The sequence below is a fragment of the Planococcus citri genome, chromosome 2 (assembly GCF_950023065.1).
Source record: "Planococcus citri chromosome 2, ihPlaCitr1.1, whole genome shotgun sequence".
In the NCBI taxonomy this organism is placed as follows: Eukaryota; Metazoa; Arthropoda; class Insecta; order Hemiptera; family Pseudococcidae; genus Planococcus; species Planococcus citri.
In genome coordinates, this window is record NC_088678.1 from 77808537 (window position 1) to 77829191 (window position 20655).

The 20655-nt window shown below is 34.2% G+C and overlaps 2 protein-coding genes across 2 annotated transcripts; both read right to left on the reverse strand.

Moving 5' to 3' along the window:
• LOC135837835 (uncharacterized) lies at positions 1 to 5681 on the reverse strand. The gene is made up of 3 exons (XM_065353235.1): positions 5498 to 5681; positions 4526 to 5387; positions 1 to 4386 (listed from the first exon to the last, which is right to left on the reverse strand). The coding sequence occupies exons 2-3, from the start codon at positions 4854 to 4856 to the stop codon at positions 2702 to 2704; spliced, it is 2016 nt and encodes a 671-aa protein (XP_065209307.1). The 5' UTR covers positions 4857 to 5387; positions 5498 to 5681; the 3' UTR covers positions 1 to 2701.
• A 9209-nt stretch (positions 5682 to 14890) lies between these two features.
• On the reverse strand, positions 14891 to 18248 carry LOC135837836 (uncharacterized). The gene is made up of 3 exons (XM_065353236.1): positions 17962 to 18248; positions 17019 to 17850; positions 14891 to 16888 (listed from the first exon to the last, which is right to left on the reverse strand). The coding sequence occupies exons 2-3, from the start codon at positions 17830 to 17832 to the stop codon at positions 14994 to 14996; spliced, it is 2709 nt and encodes a 902-aa protein (XP_065209308.1). The 5' UTR covers positions 17833 to 17850; positions 17962 to 18248; the 3' UTR covers positions 14891 to 14993.
• Between the last annotated feature and the right edge of the window lie 2407 nt (positions 18249 to 20655).

The window sequence follows — 20655 nt, forward strand, 5'->3', positions numbered from 1 at the left end:
TTTGAATTTTAACGTATGTTTAAATGGCGAATTCGTGAAATTGAGTAAAACTTTCGTTAAAAAAGTTATTTAAATTATGAAATTCAATTAATATTTGTCATAAAATGTGTTCTAGTAATGTGGTACTGATGTTTTCAATTACAGATGGTGTTGGTTTATTTGATTTGTGTACAAAAATGAATTTTTTGCGACTCGTTTGTGTTGTGTAATTTGAATGAATAGTGATGTAAACTGTAGATTAAAATGAAAATTAATGTGTACTAGTGTGTTGTACCGGAATGATGTTGTAATGAAATAAGTAGTTAGTGAACAATGCAATCGCATCAAGTTGGAGAAAAATCTACAATACAGTTTAATTTTCAAATCTACTTCTTAGACCAGCCATGCTAAAGCTGCTATGCTATGATGGATAATGGATATTAAACAAGAAATCATCAGTATCTCAAACCAATTGAAGCAGCTTTAAATTCCAAAATACTTAGGATGGATTTCAACAGGCTTAAATACAATGTTTGCAAAGAATTTCGAGAGAAATCTCCGTCATGTATGCAATGTTTGGTGATCGTTTTATATACCTTAGTCTTTGAGTTGGAGATTATGTTCGCGTATATTCGGTAATATTTACAATAATTTGTATGTGTTGTACTTCTTTGCTATATTCCTCATTGTCAGCTGTCATTAGTGTTGGGCAAATTCGCGAATATTCTTTTTTTGCTTGCGCATGCGCAAGAATATGCGCAGATTCTTGCGCATATTCCGCAGATTCTTTTCAAAAAATTAGAACATTATTGCTTAGTTTAGAGATAATCGGAAACTTTCCAAATTTCCATTGAAAAGGTTTCAAATTATTAAGGAAAATTGGAAATTTATAAAGAAAAGTTGATGTAAAACTTGTAAATTGTGGAAAATTGTAGAAAAATCTTCAAATTTTTTGAAAAAAGTCATGATTTTTATTTTTTTGAGAGAATATTCTCAAAGCATTTGAGAATATTCGCGAATATTCGCGAATATTCTCAGATTATGCGCATTGAGAATATTCTCAGGCCAACACTAGCTGTCATCCTCCAGAGTTTTTCTTGATATTCTTTTAGAAATTAGATCATAAACGAGTGTAGTTCTCATCGTTAATGATAAAAACAGTGTTGATTATGAGCTTATATTTACTTATTTTTCCATTCAAATCATTCCCTCTTGATCTCAAATTGATTATTAAGTATCAGAATGTGATTCAAAACGCAAAATAAAATGTTCTCGGTATTTATTTCGTTCTAGTGCATTAATATTTCATTCATTTCTATAGTGTTATCGGAGTACATACTGTCTATTAGTGATGACGTCACAAAACAGCCCTCAGGCCTTTTACTATAGGTGGTATTGTTACGGGTACCCTGTGTATGCGTTGTATCGTTGTAGTCGCGTCCCATGGTAGATTCACACTATTGAACAACGTCGCGCTTCATTTTTTGATTTCATTTAATGAAAAATACGTCTATCTCCTATCTCTACACTGGATTGTATTATATATATTTTTTTTGCCCTACGATTTGCATTCACCACAAGTACATAATTTCAACTCGGCATTATTAAAATGTATTTTTAGTATTTATAGCATTGACGAAATATGATGGAAATAGAAGAGAATAATAATAAAAAAATCGCTGCAACTTTTAAACTAGATCGAAGACCCCACTATATTATGATACCATTTTGTAGAGCATTTTATGGCCTTTCCAATGGTATATAATTTTTTGAAATCCTCAAAATTCTTCATCGAGAAAATTGTGATTTTTCAAGCTCAAAAAGGTAGCTAGATTGAGGTTACTGGTGTGCCTACATTATACTTTGACGCGCCATAACTTAAAAACCAGATCGCCCTCACTATTTTATTATGCCATTTTATAGAGAACTTTATGCCCTTTCCAATGGTATAAACATTTTTTAAATCCTCGGAATTTTTCGACGAGAAATCTGCAATTATTATGAGTTGAAAGAGGTGATTTTGGGCTATTTTGAACTTTGACGCCTCAGAACTTTTAAACCACATCGGGGGCCCCAACATTTTATCGCGTCATTTTGTGCAGAATTTCATCAGCTTTTCAATGATATTAAATTTTTTGAAATCCTAAAAATTTTTCATCGAGAAATATGCATTATTGTGAGATGTAAAAGGTTAAAAATGAGCAAAATGGCCGTTATTTTGAATAAACAGTAAACTTCATCAAAATACATTTTTGAAGATACTGTATGGTAGAAAAAATTCAGCACCACACAATGATACCAAAATGAAAAAAATTCGCCGAATAGTTCGCGCTTGAAAATGCAATTTTCCTACTTGAGCGATGCATTCTTCATCAAATTGAAGTACATACATAAGTAGGTAGTCTACTTTAGTCATTGTTTTGTCAACATTACAATTCAGGGCGTCAAAATTCAAAATATCCCAAAATCACCTCTTTCAACTCGTAATAATAATTGCAAATTTCTCGTTGAAAAATTTCGAGGATTTAAAAAATGTTTATCCAGTGTAGAGATAGACGTATTTTTCATTAAATGAAATCAAAAAATGAAGCGCGACGTTGTTCATTAGTATGAATCTACCATGGGACGCGACTACAACGATACAACGCATACACAGGGTACCCGTAACCGCGACAGGTTACCTGGTTAAGTTTGTGTGTTGCAGTCTCTGGGATCCGACGCTCTACACATGTAAAAGTCTATCTTCACATTGGGTCAACAGGAACGATTTCTCCATAATCATTCTATCAGGGATAGAATCGCTCACAAGAGGGAACACACGCCACTTTCTTGAACTTCGGTTAAATGACACGAAGCATGATGTAAATAACACAGCAAGTTGGCCGCCTTTAATGATGGTAAAATTTTGCACTACAAAAGAATCTGGATGTGTAAATGGAATAACTGACAAAGACAACCATACGTTTTGTTGAAAATCGAATTCTTCCACAACGTATTTTAAAACCGACAGCTCCTCACTCTGAGAAATACAGTTAGCATACAACCTGTACAATTTATCTCCATCGCTTGTAAACCATACGTATTTACCTTTCGAGTATTTATCAGAAAACACCGGTTTCACCGAAAACATCATCCAACGATTCAATTCCATCGAATACTTCAATACATAGCCGTGTTTAAAGCAACAGTAAACTTGGCCTCGACAATTCAACAGCGAGCTCGTATTCGTACTCTGATAACATTCAGTTGAATTTTCCACTACTAGACAGTTATTCAGAGAGATGAATTTTTTCAATGATAAATTATACACACCAAACCGAAAAAAATATTCATCCAAACGTAACATAATGAATAAATTATCTTCCATTAAAGTCGCAGATACATTAACGTAATAACCCATACTATCAAATTGATAAAGGTCTGAATGTGAAAGACACATTGAGGCGATTTCTTCTAAATTAGCATTCAAAACATGAATTGTAGTCGGTTCCTCGGACAATGCGACAAACACAGGTACTTCTTTCCATTTCTTTTTACCACCGTTCGGCATTTTCTCAGCGGAAGCGGAAATCGAAGGTATCAATGAAGTATAATTTAAAATCTTCCACAATTCGTCTCGAATCGGTTGCTCCGATGAACAGTTGATTAAATCTGTAGAAGCTTCAATTTTACAGTAATTTCGATTATGATTAATTGCAAAGGCGATTTGTGGTATCAAATGATATCGATTTTTCACATCGTGGAAAATCCATTTCGAACATGCGTCTACGATTCGATGCGGATGATTGCAGCAATTCGTCGACGACAAAAGTAAATCTTCCAACATATCGAAAGAAATTAAACAGATAGGCAATGTATCGTCTGTATTCGGTATGGTTAGAAATCTTGAAACAATTTCTTCCATATTGTCTACGATCCACGACGTAGACATACATTCATCGATGATTAAAACTTTCGCACAAACATCCTCGATATGCGTCTTCATCCAAGATATACACGTATTAAATAATTTTTCCATTTTCAAGAAATTGGCAGCTTTAAGTACACGAGTTATAGTCTCGAGTGTTAATCGTAATTCATCGAAATAGATATATTCGACGATCATGTCGAACGTGACTTGATCAACATCGTGAAGTGAATACGTCTCTATTTTATTTGGTAGCTGTGTCGATATTTCTGCACATGGAACGTCCGAGGAGTTTGACTGCTTGGTGGAAAAAATTTCACCGAAGTAACCGGACGCTGAATTCAATATAAATCGATGAAGTTTATAAGTTTTTTCTTCAACATTGACTACGATATCGTAAAAATAATTATTTTCTACGAGTTTTGCCAACTTTTTTCGATCATAATTTTTACGACGCTTCGTCCAAACTTCTTCTTTCTCATTTTCCAGTAGATTCTCAGCTGAAAAAAGGAAAACATATACGATGAATATCTTCGGAAATACTGATTAAGTATCAAGTAAACGATTACATAAATATTCATAATTTTACAACCAAAACAACTCGGTATTCTCAACTCGAAACTATTTTTTTTACTTTACCTGGATTTATTCGTACGTCTCCGTTGCAAATCACAAACTTGTAGAATTGTTTCGTCATCATTTTGGGATTTATTTGTTCGGCGATTTCGTTTAAAATCGTATTACAATCGTCATCATTGATCTCATTCATGTAATGAAATCTTCGTTTTACAGCATTGACGAGCTTCGCTACATGAGGAAGCCTGTTTTTTAAACTGGTGCAAATCCATTCGGAACAAAATTGACAAGCTTGAAGCACATCACTCCTGCTCGTAGTCGGAGAATATCTCCAACCGAACCAACTGAAGGTTCTTTTGCCTAAAATTATCCGCATAATGTGACCAAATGGCATAGATGAGAATCTTTGTAATTTCGCATTTCTGCTAAATGAAAAGATAAATAATTAAAAACCGACTCTAACAACCACTGCAAATTAGGATTCTCTCGTATGAAGTTGTATAATTTGAATATACTCTCATTTATATTCAGATTAAAACTCTCATCTCGGACTGGGCTGCAACGATGCTCGATGAAATGTTCGTAGGTTCTCCGATCTGTTTCCATTTTTAAGTAATCCATAGCCATTATTAAATCGACGTAATTAAATTTGTCTAAGACAGACTTCAAAGACTGCCCATAATATATAATTTTCACTATGGTAGAGAATGTTTTGGTATCCATCAGAGGTAGTTCTACCGAAATGCATTCTTGTTGGTCGGAATACTCGATTAATAACTTCTCGAAGTAGTCTGATTTCCAGGCCAGTTGGAATTTGTCTAAATAATACACATCGTCGTCCACTTTTACTATGACATTGTAATATTTACTAATTCTGTGATGAACTGGAACAGTTACTTTTGAATTGATTTCGGAACTCATTTTTCTGCGGAGAAAATGTACATGATTTTAATAGTAGGTATGGTACAATAATATAAAAGTATATTTGTTTTAAAATTATCCACACTTGGTAGGTAATTAAAATGAATCACTTACTTATTTCGAAGGAGGGAAATTCAAATTAAATTGCTCATTACGAACAGAAAACTACACGAATATTACATTAGTTTTATGTAAAATATATTACAATTTTCATTATTATCAATTATCATCCACATGTTCACACCACTACAAACACAAAATCCACAACAACAATACAATCTTATCATTAGCCAATCAAACGCGTCAGGATTTTATAGGATCATCGCAGCGCGGGCAATTCAAATTTAGAGGTTGTTTTATTTTAATTTAATTTTTTATAAAGATTCTGATTTTGAATAACGATATTCAATTCAGTCGTCTTGTAGCAAGAAGTAAACCCATCAGCTGAACAATTCTCAATTTATGATCCTGGCTAATCCTGGCAAAGAAAAATGTAAAATATACATCCTTGTCTCCAAAGCTTGTAGTAGGAGACATGACTACAACTACTACATGTACACAAGTTGATAAGTTCATATAAGTTGTTTCAATTTTTTTTTTGTCAAAAAAAAGTTAGCTATGGTAACAAAAAAAGCTTGAAAAAATAACCAAAGAACTGACAATATGTGAGTTGAGTGTGAGTAAAACATTAATTTTTGATGTAGATAAAATAAAAATGACCAAAAAAAACTAGACAGATTTTTTGGAAATTTTCATTTTGTTTTGTTTTTTGACAAAATATTTTTTTAGTAAAGAGTAAAGTAAAAAGTTTATTTTGACAATTTTATTTTTAGCGAAAGGAAGGAAAGTAAGGAACTGAAGGAAGAGATTTTTGAGGTTTTTTTAGCTACTTCACTAGAAAGCAAAAACATTTAATCATTTTTGAAAAATCGAGAATAATTTTTGGCAAGAAGCGGAAAAATTGAGTTTATTTGTCAAGTTACGTGTCGTTTTGTTTAATGTTTTTTTTTTTTTTGTCATTCTTTATTCTCCTCAAATTTGACTGATTTCAGTGATTTTAAAAGAAATTCGAGGAAAATAAGGTGAAACGGTGAAACACTAAATTAAAACCATTGAAAACAGTAAAACACGAAAAATATGTAGAAAATTGATCATTTCATTTATCATTTAGGTATCCCTTTGAACAACTATAGGTAGGTATTCTAGAAATTTTTTTGTTTTCTGAAAGTTCAAACCCCATTTTTTTGCATTTTTGAGAACTATTTCTGGTGTGTGAAGAAAAAAACATGGTAATAGTCCGGCATATGACAATAGGAGTAATTGCACCCCCCCGCCGATCCTCCGGGACAACTTTTTTCTTAAAGGGGACATCCTAAGGAACATTTTAAAGCAAAGTTGCCCAAAAAAAAGTTGGCCTTACTTACAAAATGGCGGCCATTTTGATTGACAGGTCAGCCGAAATCGCAGATTTTGCGTTTCAACATAGGACTTGCACGAAATTTTTCAAACTTTACAAAGGTAGATCGAAAGATCATGCAAAAATTTATCATCTGTCAAAATTTCAAGTGCTAAAGTGCGTTTTTCGATTTTTGGTGAATTTTTGAAAATCGAATTTTGGCAAAAATTAGGGAAAAAATCAAAATTTTACCAAATTGATCCAGAATGCTGAAATTTGGTATATACCCTATTTTCGACATGCCAAATCGATTGGAAACGGTTTCAACCCGTTTTGAGCAGTTCTGGAGCCTCCAGCAGATTTTTGAAATTCGAAATTCCCACAAAATTCCATCAAATTGGAGTCGTAAAGCTGAAATTTATTCTTAAAACTAATTTCAATACGCTACGAAGTATTGCAGGTGAATTTCAAGTCATTTTAGAGCCTCCGGTGACTTTTTTGAAAATTACTGGAGCTTCCAGCAGATTTTTGAAACTTTGAATTTTCACAAAATTTCATCAAATGAAGAGTGATATTCCAAAACTCGCTTTGTCCATTTTTATCAAAGTTGGGTTTTCAGTGGTACCTGGTAGATGAAGTATTAACTCACATTCCTACATCATCAACTTACCAAAATGAGGTGTTAAACTCACCTAAATAGCCAATTCAATAAAAATTTTAAAAAAAGTAATGTTCCAAAACGCGCTTTGTCCATTTTTATTGACATTTTTTTCAGCAGTATTTAGTGTATGAAATGTATACCTACACTCCTACATCATGAATCCACCCCAATAAAGTTCTAAACTCGCCTAAAAAGCCAATTTACCCGTTTAAAGGGAAACTGTTTTTCCTCTCTCCTGAAAAGTTGTGAAAATGGACAAAGCTAGTTTTGGAATATCACTCTTCAAATGGAGATGGAAAGTTGAAATTTACTCTACACGCCAATTTTAACACCCTCTGAAGACGACTTCAGGTGGGTTCAAGTCATTTTAGAGCCTCCAGCGACTTTTTTGAAAATTACTGGAGCCTCCAGTAGATTTTTGAAACTTTAAATTCCTGCAACATTATTAATTTATCAAATGAAGTTGGCAAGCTGAAATTTACTTCGCAGACTACATGGTGGTTTCAAATGGTTTTGAAGCTTTCGGCTACTTTTAAGAAATTTCAATTTTCCAAAAAAACGCCATACAAACTTTCAAAAAGTCGCTGGAGGCTCCAAAACGACTTGAAATCCACCAGCAGTCAACTTCGTAGCGTATTGAAATTAGTTTGCAGAATGAATTTCGGCTTTCCAACTCCATTTAATGACATTTTGTGGGAATTTTGAGTTTTAAAAATCTGCTGGAGGCTCCAGTAATTTTCAAAAAAGTCGCTGGAGGCTCCAAAATGACTTGAAATTTGCCTGCAGTACTTCGTAGCGAATTGAATTTGGTTTGCAGAATGAATTTCGACTCTTCATCTCAGTTTGATGAAATTTTGGGGAAATTTCAAGTTTCAAAAATCTGCTGGAGGCTTCAGCAATTTTCAAAAAGTCACTGGAGGCTCCAAAACGACTTGAAATTAATCAGCAGTCATTCCTCACCCCACCCCCGCCCCTCCCCCTTTATATTATACCATTATACAAAATTTCATCATAAAGTAACCCCTCCTTCTTTGTAGCACGCTCCATAGAAAAGTTACAGAAGTCATTGTACACTTAATGGATAGAGAATTTCATCAGCTTTCCAACGGTATGTTTGTGATCATTGTGAGATGAAGGCAAGGGTGACCAATGTGACCATTTGTCAAAAATTCAACGATTGCTTCTTGCTTGAACCAAACGCCCCAGAGCTTCATTCACTTTATTGGACACAAGTTCGCTTGTTTTCATCTCACAATGATCACAAACATATCGCTGGAAAGCTGATAAAATTCTCTATCGATCGAGTATAAAACAACTTCTGTAATGTAACGTTCCTCTGAAGCGCGACACAAAGTAGGAGATTGAAAATTCAAAAATTGCTTTCAAATGAACCGACCGCCCTAACCAGGGTGTCTATTGGATTTGAAAAATCAAATTCCTTGCTATTTCCTTGTTTTTCCTTGCCATTTTCCTTGCTTCAAATTTGAGTTTAAGAAGACAACCCCCTCCCCCTTGTGTGTAGGTACTCGTTTTGTAGGAAGTTTCTCGACGTTTTTTTCAATCAGTTTCATGCTGATGGAACATTACAAAGAATTAAAAATGTATAACAACACGAAGACAATTAAAGATGAGCTTCACAACATTTCGACTTGAAATTGTCGTTTGATGTAGAAGAAAAATATCAATTTCACCCATTGATATAACATTCATATGGCTAATGAAAATTTTTATAATTTTTTGGATTTTTGGAGCCCTCATATGTGAAATTTGTTTATTCCAAAACAAGAAACAATTTGCCCGAGCGAAGCGAGGGCGAGAGCTTCGAGGGGTGTAAACACGATGTTTTTTTTTTACAAAGAGTTCATTTTTTGGATTTTAGAATGTTAGCATTTGAATTATGTTTTTTGGAAGGAAATTGATTTCGAAAAAGAAAACAAGAGCAGGCCCAAGCGAGGGCTCAAGCTTTTGAGAATTTGTATTTCACTGGGGAATGAAAACGATTTTTTTTTGAGGAGTTCATTTTTTGGTTATAATACTTGGTTTTTTCTCTAAAATGCTCATCTTGGACTTCTTGGTACTGAAAGAAAACAAGCCCTAACGAAGTGAGGACAGACGATTTCGGAAATTTGTTTTTGGAAAGAAAAAAAACTGGGTTTTCTTTCATAATAAGCCCTTATTCGAAAATTTGTCGAATTTTAACAAACTTTTCGAATCGATTTCAAAGCAAAGTGAGGGCAAACGTTTTTAAAATTGATAATAATTCAAGAAGTTAGTAAGTATAAGACCATTATTTATGCTTTTTTTCAATTTTTACCTTTCACTTTCGACTTGTATAATTAAAGATTTGTCAAACAAAATAATTCAGCCCGAGCGAAGCGAGGGCATAGGCTTTTGAAAATTTATGATTCAAAAATAGAAATCAACAATTTTTAATGAGAAAAATTACAAGAACAAAAATGGAAAATGCATTATGAAATTGAAAATTCAAGAGGAACTTTTTTGAAAAATCCTTGCTATTACACAGAAATTGTCAAAATCCCTGCTATTTTCCTGCTTCCTTGCTACCTCAAGTGAAATCAATGCTATTTCCTTGTTTTCCTAGTTTTTCTTGCCAGTAGACACCCTGCCAACCTTTATTCACATTATTGGACGCAGGTTCGCTTGTTTTCATCTCACAATGATCACAAACATACCGCTGGAAAGCTGATAAAATTCTCTATCGATCGAGTATAAAACAACTTCTGTAATGTACGTTCCTCTGAAGCGCGACACAATATAGGAGATAGAAAATTCAAAAATTGGTTTCGCATGGACCAACAACCCAAACCTTCATTCACTTTATTGGACACAGGTTCGCTTGTTATCATCTCACAATGATCACAAACGTACCGTTGGAAAGCTGATGAAATTCTCTATCCATTAAGTGTACAACGACTTCTGTAACTTTTCTATGGAGCGTGCTACAAAGAAGGAGGGGTTACTTTATGATGAAATTTTGTATAATGGTATAATATAAAGGGGGAGGGGCGGGGGTGGGGTGAGGAATGTAATCGATGAAATGGACCATTCGTATATTCCCATGACCAGAGAAGTACATATTTACAGAATTTCAGTTCCATAAGTGGGTTTTTCATCGACTCCACATTTTAGGGGTCTGCCCCCATAAGGGGGTGGGAGGTATGCGATGATTCCGACACTTTTAGCGGAACATATCGATCAATATTGAACAGTAACTGGTGTAATATTTCAATTCTAATGGAATTTTGACCAGTAGGGTATTTTTTGCAATTAGTGGTTGATGGGGGCGCGTAAAGGGGGGGGAGTCATCATTTTTCGCGTTACGTACTGCTTTCAATAAATGTTTCTTACCAGTTTCAATAAGAATTAGCATTTAGCTCACCGTTTCCACCATGTTTTGGCATTAAAGTGGCAATTTTGCGCGTTTTTCAAGTTTTGAGGTGCCACAGGGGGCAGAGGGGGGAGGGAGCCGAAAAATGAACCACCAAAATTATTTGTACAGTTTACTTAGTATAATTTCACAAAATTACATTTCCGAGTCTCAACTTCTTCCAGTTCCACAATTTGGGGGGCTGAGCCCCACGCAAGGGGGAGAGAGGGGACGATGATTTCAATGGTGAAAATAGAAAGTGCTGATCAATATCTAACAGCAGACACCATAATATTGAATTTCTGATTAAAACTCTATCCACAGGAAAATTTTAAAAATTGTAAGCCCCACCCCCCTCGAAGGAGGGGGGAGCTCGAGTGGCTCCCGGTCTTAAAAACTTCATTTTGGTTCAAAAATTCATCATACCAAAATTCATGCTTCTTTCATCAAATGCAGTTTTCTTCTGTATTTCAGCTGTTTGCCACTCCACTATCAAGGCTCAAATTTTACTGATTTCTGGGCCATTCCATGTCAACTAAACCAACGTTTTTGGGCAATGTCTTTCGATTTCGCTCAAATTTTTTTTACAATATCTACCCACCCAGTAAGTAAGAAAGCCGCAATCAGTTTGGTCCCAGCCCCCTCAGGGGGCGGGTGGGGGGGCTTCCATTATTTTCACATTGTCTCGAGGTACTCAACTTCAGCAGCCCATTTCTCCAAAACTATGATACTTTGATCAAAACTGATTTCACAGTTCAAAAGGGCATTGCATTTAAAACTTTTTAAGTATTTTGAAATTTTCAAAAATTGAAAGTTGAACTTTCAATTTAAAAGTTCAAATTTCAAAATAGCGCTGTAAGTGGGAGCTACCATTTAAAATTTTGAAAAAATTTCCATAGATGCATCTTTTGATACTTTTTCGAAATATTTGAGTTTCGAGATGGAACTCTTAACGGAGGGGGAGCACCCCCACCCCCAATTTCGGATGAAACTTTCGAAAGAAAATCTGGGGCATGTGATATATCGAATTGTATGTTTTCGAAGACGCTGAACACGAATATGACGTTAGATTTTTGATAGGACCCCATCCACGGCCCCTAGCACCTCCCCAAAGGGGGTAAAAGTTCAAAACAGTGTTTTGTTTGTGCGACACATGGAATAGTATGTTTTTGATGACGCTGAACACGAATATGAAGTCAGATTTTTTATTGGACCCCATCCACGGCCCCCTGCACCTCCCCAAAGGGGGTAACCCCCAAAAAATGGTAACATTAGTGTGACACATGAAATGTTTTCGATATCGCTGAACACGAATATGCAATATAGCCATAGTTTTTTAAATCGACCTCACCCATGGCCCCCCAAAACCCTCCCCCAACAGGTAAAAGTCCAAAAAAATTGTTGGGGGCCGTGGATGAGGTCCAATCAGAAATCTGACGCCATATTCGTATTCAGCGTCACCAAAAACATATTATTCCATGTGTCGCACAAACAAAACACTTTTTTGAACTTTTACCCCCTTTGGGGAGGTGCTGGGACTGCTGGGGGCCGTGGATGGGGTCCTATCAAAAATCTAACGTCATATTCGTGTTCAGCGTCACCGAAAACATACAATTCGATACATCACATGCCCCAGATTTTCTTTCGAAAGTTTCGCCCAAAATTGTGGGTGGGGGTGCTCTCCGTCCATTGAAAGATCCCATCTCGAAACTTGAATATTTCAAAAAAGCATCAAAAGATGCATCTATGGAAATTTTTTCAAAATTCTAAATGGTAGCTCCCACTTACAGCGCTATTTTGAAATTTGAACTTTCAAATTGAAAGTTCAACTTTCAATTTTTGAAAATTTCAAAATACTTAAAAAGTTTAAAATTCAATGCCCTTTCGAATTGTGAAATCAGTTTTGATCAACGTATCATAGTTTTGGAGAAATGGGCTGCTAAAGTTGAGTACCTCGAGACAATGTGAAAATAATGGAAGCCCCCCCACCCGCCCCCTGAGGGGGCTGGGACCAAACTGATTGCGGTTTTCTTTCTTACTGGGTGGGTAGATATTGTAAAAAAAATTTGAGCGAAATCGAAAGACATGACTTTCAAAATCGCCTTTTTTTGGTTGAGTTGACATGGAATGAACTTTCTGTGATTTTAAAAGAAATTCGAGGAAAATAAGGCAACGTTAAATTAAAACCGTTTTGTTTTCTGAAAGTTCAAACCCCATTTTTTTTTTGCATTTTTGATAACTATATTTCTATGGTGTGTGAAGAAAAAAAAAAACAAAATCTATTTCGTTTAACAAAAAAAAAAACATTATAACAGATTTAAAGTTTTTGTTCAACGGTATGTTTTAATGAATCTAAAAAATAAAAATATCGTTTAATTTCGTTTTTCGTTTTCGAGTAAGACCTATTAGCCATTTCGCTGGAAAGCGAGAATTTTGTCGAAAAAGAAATCAAAAAAATACAATTCTTTGAAAATTTTATGCTAAATTTCTTGTCATTTTTGAAAAACTGAGGATTTTTGACAAAATGCTAAAAAACAAAAATCTGGAAAAAGATTTTTTGAAAAAAAAGTCAAACTTTTTGGAATTCTTGGAAAAAAAATGAAATTATTCAACAATTTTGCAAGAAAAAGAGGACTTTTACTGCAAAATTGAGTAGTTCCTGGCAAAAAATAATATTTTTTTGCATTTTCGTCGGAAAAGGGAAACTTTTTTCCAACTTTTTAGAGTAAAAGCCGAAAAGCGAGATTTTTGGGTAATTTTTACAAGAAAAAAATGAGATTTTTCGAAAGTTATTGCAAGAAAATGATAATTATCAGCCAATTTTTCAAAAAACGAGAATTTTTGACGATTTTTGGCAAAAAGCAGAACATTGGGAATAAGTGATTAGAAAAAAGGTGTTATTTTTTGGCAACTTCTAGTGAAAAGCAAAACTTTTGCCTCAGTCTGGAAAAACGTTTTTTGAAAAAAAGGTTAACTTCTTGGAATTTTTCGAAAAAAATGAAATTTTTCAGCAACTTTTCTAAACTATGAGAGTTTTTGTCAATTTTGAATAATAATAATATTAATAAATATATTAAAAAATAAAAAATAAACAAAACTTTCATAAATTTTGGCAAAACAAGAATCAGGATTTGTTACATTACATACCTACCTACCCAGTTCCTGGCAAAGATAATATTGTTTTGAAATTTTGATGGGAAAAGCGAAACCTTTTTCCAACTTTTGAAAGTAAAAGCCAAAAGACGAGGCTTTTGGGTAGCTTTGAAAAAAATAAGACTTTTAGTAAGTTTTTGCAAAAAAAATTATAATTGTAGTCGAACATTTTTCAAAAAGCCAGAATTTTTGACGATTTTTGGCAAAAAGCAGGACATTTTAAGAATAATTGGCAAAAATGTAGTTATTTTTGGCAATTTTTGGGGGGAAAAAAACAAGATAGGTATCGACAATTCTAGCAATTTTTCAAAAGTAGGTATTAGCAAATAAAAATAAAGACTAAAAGTCAAATGTGAATTGAAAATCGAAAATCTTTTCTATCATCGATTCCCTTCATCGTGTTCATTTATTTTTAAATATCAAGTTTTCGGAGACGGTGATGATGATGATGATGATGGATAGACATATGAAATGAAATGACTGGACGAGATAGACCGATTCCTTATTTACTAATCAAACCCCCCCCCCCCATTTGAATTTTATCATGGTGTGGATGATGATGATGGACAATCGATGAATAAAATCAGATTTATTCACTTTGGTTTTTTTTTTTTTTTTTTTTTGAAAACTCGAATCGATCAAAATCGAGGATCCTTGTGCTTGTGCTTTTGGGATAGCTATGCTCTAAGCCCTGTACCATCAGATATACAATAAAAAGATGAAACTAAAAAAATTTCGTCGTAAGTTTTTCCAAGTTTTAAACGGTAGATAGCTCTTTCAGTCACGTTTAGCTTTTGTCCGAATGATGATGAAAATTGACCTTCCAGCTTGAAGGATTATCTTCTGGACAGGTTGAACACTCCTTTGAACATTCATTTTTTAAATCTAGATAATAAATAAATCACGATGCAGAATAGTTAACTTTATTCACATCAGTCTTTTCACAATCATCAATAAAAAAAAATAATAATTGACTAGGTATAATATTACTCGATGCATTACATTATTCTGATCAAACATGAGGCCTATGAATGGCACGAATGTACTCATATACAGTACCACTACTTTCTCCACCAACGGATGATTCAGATTCCGATGGTAGTTCTTCTTTCAACTGCCAGGTTTGATTTCTTCGAGACCATTGATAGAGTTCGTCGCCGCGCACATGTAAAAGTCTATCTTCACACTGGGTCAACAGGAAAGATTTCTCAAGAATATCCTCAGATACAAAATTGCTCACAAGAGGAAGCTCACGCCACCTTCTTGAATTCCGGTTAAATGACATGAAGCATGATGTTAATATCACAGCAAGTTGGCCACCTTTAATGATGGTGAAATTTTGCACCTTAAAATACGGTTGATGTCTAAATGGAATATCTGACAAAGACAACCACGCATTTTGTTGAAAATCGAATTCTTCCACAACGTATTTTAAAACCGACGGATTCTGACTCTGAGAAATGCAGTTACCATACAACCTGTACAACTTATCTCCGTCGCTTGTAAACCATACGTATTTATCTTTCGAGTATCCATCAGAAAACACCGGCTTCTCCGAAAACATCATCCAACGATTCAATTCGAACGAATACTTCAATACATAGCCGAGTTTGAAGCCACAGTAAACTTGCCCTCGACAATTCAACAGCATGCTCGTATTCCTACTGTTAAAACCTCTAGTTGTTTTTTCCACTTTAACACGGTTATTCAACGAGATGAACTTTTTCAAAGATAAATTATATACACTAAAACGAAAACGATCATAATCCAAACATAACATAATGAATAAATTATCATCCATTAAAGTCGCAGCTAAAGAAACGTAATCACCCATAATATCAAATTCATAAAGGTCTGAAAGTGAAAGACACAACGAAGCGATTTCTTCTAAATTAGCATTCAAAACATAAGTTGTAGTCGTTGTCTCGGACACTGCTACAAACACAGGTACTTCTTTCCATTTCTTTTTACCAACGGTCTGCTTTTTCTCAATGGAAATCGAAGGTATCACCGAAGTAGAATTCAAAATCTTCCAAAATTCGTCTCGAATCGACTGCTCCGATGAGTAGTTGATTAAATCTGTAGAAGCTTCGATTTTATGGTAATTGCGATTGCGATTAATTTCAAGGGCTATTTGTGGTAACCGATGATATCGATTTTCTACATCGTGGAATATCCACTTCGAACATACATCTACAATTTGATGTGGATTATCACAGCAATGCGTCGAAGACAGAAGTAAATCTTCCAACATATCGAACGAAATTAAACAGATAACCAATGTATCGTCTGTATCGGGTATGGTTAGAAATCTTGAAACAATTTCTTCAATGTTGTCTACGATCCACGACGTAGACATACATTCATCGACGAGTAAAACTTTCGCACAAACTTCCTCAATATGCTTCTCCATCCAAGATACACACGTATTGAATAATGTTTCCATTTTCAAAAAATTGGCAGCTCTCAGTACACGAGTTATAGTCTCAAGTGTTAATTGCAATTCACCGAAATAGATATATTCGATGATCATGTCGAAAGTGGCTTGATCAACATCACGAAGCGAGTAAGTCTCATTTTTATTTGGTTGCTGTGTCGATACTTCTGCACATGGAACGTCCGAGGAGTTGGACTGCTTAGTGGAAGAAATGTCTGCGAAGTAGCCGGACGCTGAATTCAATATAAATCGATGAAGTTTATACGTTTTTTCTCCAACAGTGACTACGATATCGTGAAAATAATTATTTTCTACAAATTTTGCCAACTTTTTTCGATCATAACTTTCAGGACGGTTCGTCCAAACATCTTTTTTTTCATCTTTCAGTAGATTCACATTTTCTTGAATGCTTTCGTCTTCGTGTATACTTTCATCTTCCGGTATACTTTCATCTTCCAGTAGATTCTCAGCTGCAAAAAGAAAAAATATACAATGAATATCTTCGGAAATTCTGATTAAGTCACAAGTAAACGATTACATGAACAATTTACAACGAAAACAGCTTAGTATTTTCAACTCAAAACTATTGTTTTACTTTACCTGGATTTGCTCGTATGTCTCCATCACACATCAAAAATTTGTAGAAATTTGTCGACATAATTTTGGGATTCATTGGTTCGGTGATTTCGGATAACATCGTATTACAATCATCATCATTCACTTCATTCATGTAATCAAATCTTCGTTTAACAGCATTGACGAGCTTCGCTACATGAGGAAGCCTATTTTCCAAACTGGTGCAAATCCATTCGGAGCAAAATTGACAAACTCCAAGCACATCACTCCTACTCGTAGTCGGAGTATCCCAAGTGAAAGTTCTTTCGCCTAAAATTATCCGCATTATATGGTCAAATGGTATAGATAAGAAATCTTTGTTATTTCGCATATCTGCCAAATGAACAGATAAATAATCAAAAACTGACTTTAGCAACCATTGTAAATTAGGATTCTCTCGTACGAAGTTGTATAATTTGAATATTTTCTTATCTGGGCTGCAATGATGCTCGATGAAAAACTGATAAGGTCTCAAATCTATTTCCATTTGTAAGTAATCCATAGCCATTATTAAATCAACGTAATTGAATTGGTCTAAGACAGACTTCAAAGACTGCCCATATATAATTTCAACTATGGTAGAGAATGTTTTGGTATCCATCAGTGGTAGTTCTATTGAAATGCATTCTTGTTGGTGGGAATACTCGATTAATAACTTCTCGAAGTAGTCTGATTTCCAGGCCAGTTGGAATTTGTCTAAATAATAAACGTCGTCGTCCACTTTCACCATGACATTGTAATATTTACTAATTCTGTGATGAACTGGACCGGTTACTTTTGAGTTGACTTCGGAATCCATGCTTTTTCAAGAATTTTTCTGCGGAAAAATACATGATTTTAAGAGTATGGTAGAATAATATAAAGGTACTATTTTTGTTTTAAAATTATTATCCACACTTGGTTAGGTAATTGAAAATGAATCACTTACTTGTTTCGAAGGAGGGAAATTCAAATTTAATTGCTCATCAACAGAAAACTAAACGAATATTACATCAGATTTATGAAGAGACTGACGAGACCATCATTTTTATCAATATCAATTATCATACACGTGCTCACACCACTACAAACACAAAATCCACAACAAAAATACTACCTTATCATTAGCCAATCAGGTGCGTCTAGTTTTAAAGGATCATGGCAGCGCGGGCAATTCAATTTAGGGGTTGTTTCATTTTTAATTTTTTTATAAAGATTTTGATTTCGAATCACGATAATTAATTCAGTCGTCTCGTAGCAAGAGGTAAACCCATCAGCTGAACAATTCTCAATTTTTGATTCCGGCAAAGAAAAATTGAAAATATTGAAATACATCCTTGTCTCCAAAGCTTGTCTTGTACTTGTAGTGTCTGGGAGACACGACTACACAAGTTGATAAGTTTTTAAAAGTTGTTTCAATTGTTTTGTTCGGAAAACTGACGATACGTGAGCAGGGATCGTGTAGGGGGGGGGGTCAGTGCCTCCACCTCCAGCTCCGGCTCCCAAATTTGAAAAAAAAAATACCTCCGGCTCCGGCTCCAGCTCCGGATAGTTTTCGTTCAACGTTATAAATGTTTTAATGAATCTAAAAAATAAAAATATCGTTTAATTTCGTTTTTCGTTTTCGAGTTAGCCATTTCTCGCTAGAAAGTGAGAATTTTGTCGAAGTAGAAATCTTAAAATACAATAGTTCTTTGAAAATTTTAGCAATAGATATGCCTGCAATTGGCATCAAAAACTATAAAAGTAACATTTTTGGTCAATTTCCGGCAAAAAGCGGAACTTTTTGGAATATTTTCTGAGAATTTTTGACAATTTTAGACTAATTGCTAAAAAACAAAAATCTGGACTAGAAAAAGATTTTTTGAAAAAAAAATTCTTGGAAAAAAAAGAAATTATTCAACAATTTTGCAAGAAAAGGAAGACTTTTACTGCAAAATTGAGTAGTTCTTGGCAAAAAAAATATTTTTTTTTGCATTTTCGTTGGAAAAGGGAAATTTTTTTTCAACTTTTCGCAGTAAAAGCCGAAAGGCGAGATTTTCAGGTAACTTTTAGAAGAAAAAAAATGAGACTTTTCGAAAGTTTTTGCAAAAAATGATAATCATTAGCCAATTTTTGAAAAAAAACCGAACATTTTGGGAATAATTGATTTAAAATAAATAAAAAGGTGTTACTTTTTGGCAATTTCTAGTGAAAAACAAAACTATTGCCTGGAAAAACATTTTTTGAAAAAAAGTTCAACTTTTTGGAATTTTTCGAAAACAATGAAATTTGTTAGCAACTTTTCTAAACTACATATCAGAGTTTTTGCCAATTTTAAATAATAATAATAAAAAAACAGACCAGTGGCGTAGCCAGAGTAAATCTGGAGGGGGGGGTTGGTTTTGTGATGAAGGTCCATCTTATTAATCCAGGAAGAGGAAAAAAATTAGCCTGAGCGTATATGCGAGGGCAAAAGCATTTGAAAATTCTCATTTTGATATGTGAAAGGATAATGTTTTTTTTTTTTATAAGAGGAGGTTGATCGTTTTGGCTTCAAAATTTCATAATTTGAATGATTTTTTTTTAGAAATTTCAAGTCTGAAATAGAAAAGCAAAAAAGCCCAAACGAAGTGAGGGCAAAAGCTCAAGAAATTTCGTATATTGAGAGGTGAAAAAACTTTCTTTTTTTTTCCATTTGAGGAGTTCATATTTTTTTTGAGTTTGAATAATAGATTTTCAGAAAGTTTGATATTGAAATTGAAAAAGAAAAATCAACAGGCCTGAACGAAGCGAGGGCCGAAGTTTTTGGAAATTAATTATACCTAATCTATGTAATTACCCAGGAAATTATGATTTTTTTGTACAAGAAGTCAATTTCGAAATCCATTCGACATTTTTAACTTAAGAGTTAGGTAGGTACTTCTACCTTGAACAGGTGCAGAAATTTAGAAATACTAGAAAAACTGTACTTAGTTTGAGCAAAGCCAAAGCGAAGGCAAAATGTTTCAAAAATGTGCTATTAAGTTTCAAAAAAGTCGGCAGATAAGTCTCTTTCTAGACCGAAAATTTTCAAAATTTATCAATAACGTCCTATTTTTACCAGAGCTGTGTATCCGAAAAAAATTTTGGGATCAAAATCTTGTCATTTCGGGATTGGATTTGTTTTAGTATTGTTCTTCTAAATTTTTATTTCAGTTTTGGGATTCGAAACATGCATTTGGTTCCGGTTTCGGGATTTTCATTTTAATCAATTCAAATTGACTAATAGACCCTTCAAGGAGTCTAAAAAATAGGAGTTTTTGAATGCATGCACAGCGGAGCGATTTTATAATCGTCAAATTTTAACGGCGACCCTGAGCTCAAGGAAGAAGAGGGTCGAGACCCCTCCCCCCTCGGGCTACGTCTCTGAAACAGACAAAACTTCAGCAATCTTAGCAAAACAAAAATCAGGATTTTTCTGCATTATCAAGTACCTACCTAATTCCTGGCAAAAACAATATTGTTTTGAAATTTGTATGAGAAAAGCGAAACCGTTTTCCAACCTTTTAAAGTAAAAGCCAAACCACGATGCTTTTGGGTAGCTTTGAAAAAAAATTAGACTTTTTGAAAGTTTTTACAAAAAAATAATAATTTTTGTCAATTTTTCAAAAAGCGAGAACTT